The sequence below is a fragment of the Charadrius vociferus genome, unplaced genomic scaffold (assembly GCF_000708025.1).
Source record: "Charadrius vociferus isolate BGI_N301 unplaced genomic scaffold, ASM70802v2 scaffold1608, whole genome shotgun sequence".
Taxonomy (NCBI): Eukaryota; Metazoa; Chordata; class Aves; order Charadriiformes; family Charadriidae; genus Charadrius; species Charadrius vociferus.
The window spans coordinates 1626-3987 of NW_009649572.1; the positions used below are offsets into that span (position 1 = coordinate 1626).

The window sequence follows — 2362 nt, forward strand, 5'->3', positions numbered from 1 at the left end:
GGGGGCGATGCCCAGCGGCGGGGACTGCTGGGCTGGGGGGGGTCTGCCCTGCAGAGACGTCCGAAACTCTCACACAGCTCTTCTTCTCCTGCCCCTCTCCCCCTCCCCTGTGTGTTTCAGGACATGGAGGCGTGAATCAGCTGGGGGGTGTTTTCGTCAACGGCCGCCCCCTCCCAGATGTCGTTCGCCAAAGGATCGTGGAGCTCGCCCATCAAGGGGTCCGGCCGTGTGACATCTCCCGGCAGCTCCGCGTCAGCCACGGCTGCGTCAGCAAAATACTTGGCAGGTAAAAGGGGGGACGACGAATCCTTCCGTGTCCGTCAAGAGAAAAGCGTCAGTGCCAGTCCCTTAATTGGAGGCTGCAAACAAATGGGGAATAGTAGAAACCTCAGGAAATGAGTCCAGTGAGGAGGGGGCCTTCCTGACCGCTCATGGTTTCATATGCCCGATGTGGGGGAGCAGTGCCACTGTTCACGTGCCTGGTTTGCCCCTTTCACAGTTTCTTATAGGTAGTTATAGCACAAAGCGTAAATGCCGTGTCGGGCGTACTGGCTGTATATGTGGCGTATATCCCACACCTGTCTGCTCTGAACGAGTAGAGAAATCTGGGAGTCCTCTTCAGTAAAATGGAAAAAAAATAGAAGTTGTGAAAGTTACTTGGTTTGCTTAGAAGAAGACTCTCTTTTGGCAGTAATACAATTATATATGGTATATATACATCAACGTCAACATGGCTGTGCGTTCCTTCACAGAGGGTATTTTGCAGTGTTTTCCACAGTTTAGTTCTACATCTTTTTCTACTCTTTTGCTGGAATACATTTCTTAATTAGAGCACAGAGTAGCATGAGTAACTACTAAGCATCTTAATTTTGGCTATTCTGGGAGTAGCCCTCTGTTCAGGCTGGAGCTGCTTGAATCACTGCGGCAGTAAAAAATTAAACTCTGACTGCATGTAATTTCCTGTTTTCGTTTTAAAGTTTGACGTATATTGAGGTCAAAAATACCGTCCTTGCTTCTTTGTACCTTGTGAACAAATCTGAACATAGTTTGTCTAAATTACAGTGTCAAAATGGTTTTGGACTTCAGGTATTCTGAGACAGCCGAGCCACTATATTAAGGAAAACATTTTTTTTTTTGGTTAGAATATGTTTTTCTTGATAATCTGGAAGAGTTAATTCCTGAACTATTAACTAAATTTTTGCAGTTAACTTAATTGTTTGCAATTTTACTCTTAGTATTTTTATTTTTACCATCTTTTTCTTTTCCAATTTTTAACCAGTTTGCTTTTCTGGACCTAGCATAGCTGCAAAGACTGTTCCGGCAATTTTTTTTTTTTTGCAGTATCACACAGGGGATCTGCTCGGATTAGCAGCATTTGCGCTCTCTCAGCGGCCATTTAAGCGCTCAGAGCCATACTGACTTGGCAAAGTCACAGGCCCCTGGTTTGGCAGCTGTTGGCGTTCCTTTTCCCCATAGCCCCCTCGCACCGCCCCTCGCCGTAACTGGTGACCGTCAGCCCCGCGCGCTGTGCTCTCGGAGCACCGCAGGAGCCTGTGCCCGCGTCACGCTCAACGTCCCCGTTTTTCTCTCACACCTTCCCTGCAGGGAGATGCATTCCCTGCACGCTGCACGCGTTCCTCCTGCTGTAGGTCTGAGGACACCGATGCTTTTACTGCTTTAGAGAGCAAAACTTTCCGTGGGCTCTGTCTGAGACCCGCCAGCCCCTCGCGGGCTGTTCTGCTCCGCTGGGGCTCTGTGTCCGCCATAGGCGCAGACTCCTGCTCCCGGCTTGGCCGGCGCCGGTGAGTGCCCGGTTCAGCCAGTGATGCTCCCACCGCAGCAGACTTGCCACCGATTCCCATCAGGACCAGCGCACAGATAAGAAAGGGGCCATTTATTTACTTGCCAGGCTCACGTCTGATGGTTTTACTTTTGTTAGTTTGAATAGATTTACTGTTAGATGTATTTGCACTATAGAGCTCAGAGCGAGGCTTCAGAGCTTTGTCATTAAAGTTGTCAACAATAAATTGGAATTTCATAGCTCATTATTTTCGCAACTAATAATTACAGTGGGTGAAATGTCACTGTAATTGGAGCTCTATGCATGTGCGTTTTTTGTGTGGTGTGCGTGTGTGATAAACGGGAATCCTCACGCTAAATCCTTACGTTTGGAGTTTTGCGGTCAGAATTTTGTAGTCCCCGGCACAGCCGTAGGAAGTGCGCAGCGGCAGAGAGCCGGCGGCTCAGTGCCAGTGAAGCGCTTGCCCCTGGGAGGAGGGTACTGCGGGGATGCTCACCCCTCACCCGCACCCGCCGCTCCCCGGGGGCGCACGGCCCGGACCCCGCGTGTGTGAGGCGACAC

General features: G+C 49.9%; 1 protein-coding gene across 1 annotated transcript in view; it reads left to right on the plus strand.

Annotated features, from left to right (window-relative positions):
- The window catches only part of PAX5 (paired box 5), a gene marked incomplete at its 5' end in the record, with an annotated part of 206804 nt that overhangs the window by 504 nt on the left and 203938 nt on the right, over positions 1–2362 (plus strand). The window contains one exon of the mRNA XM_009890328.1: positions 121–286. Coding sequence (XP_009888630.1) covers positions 121–286 — 166 coding nt within the window. The remainder of the gene's footprint in view (positions 1–120; positions 287–2362) is intronic.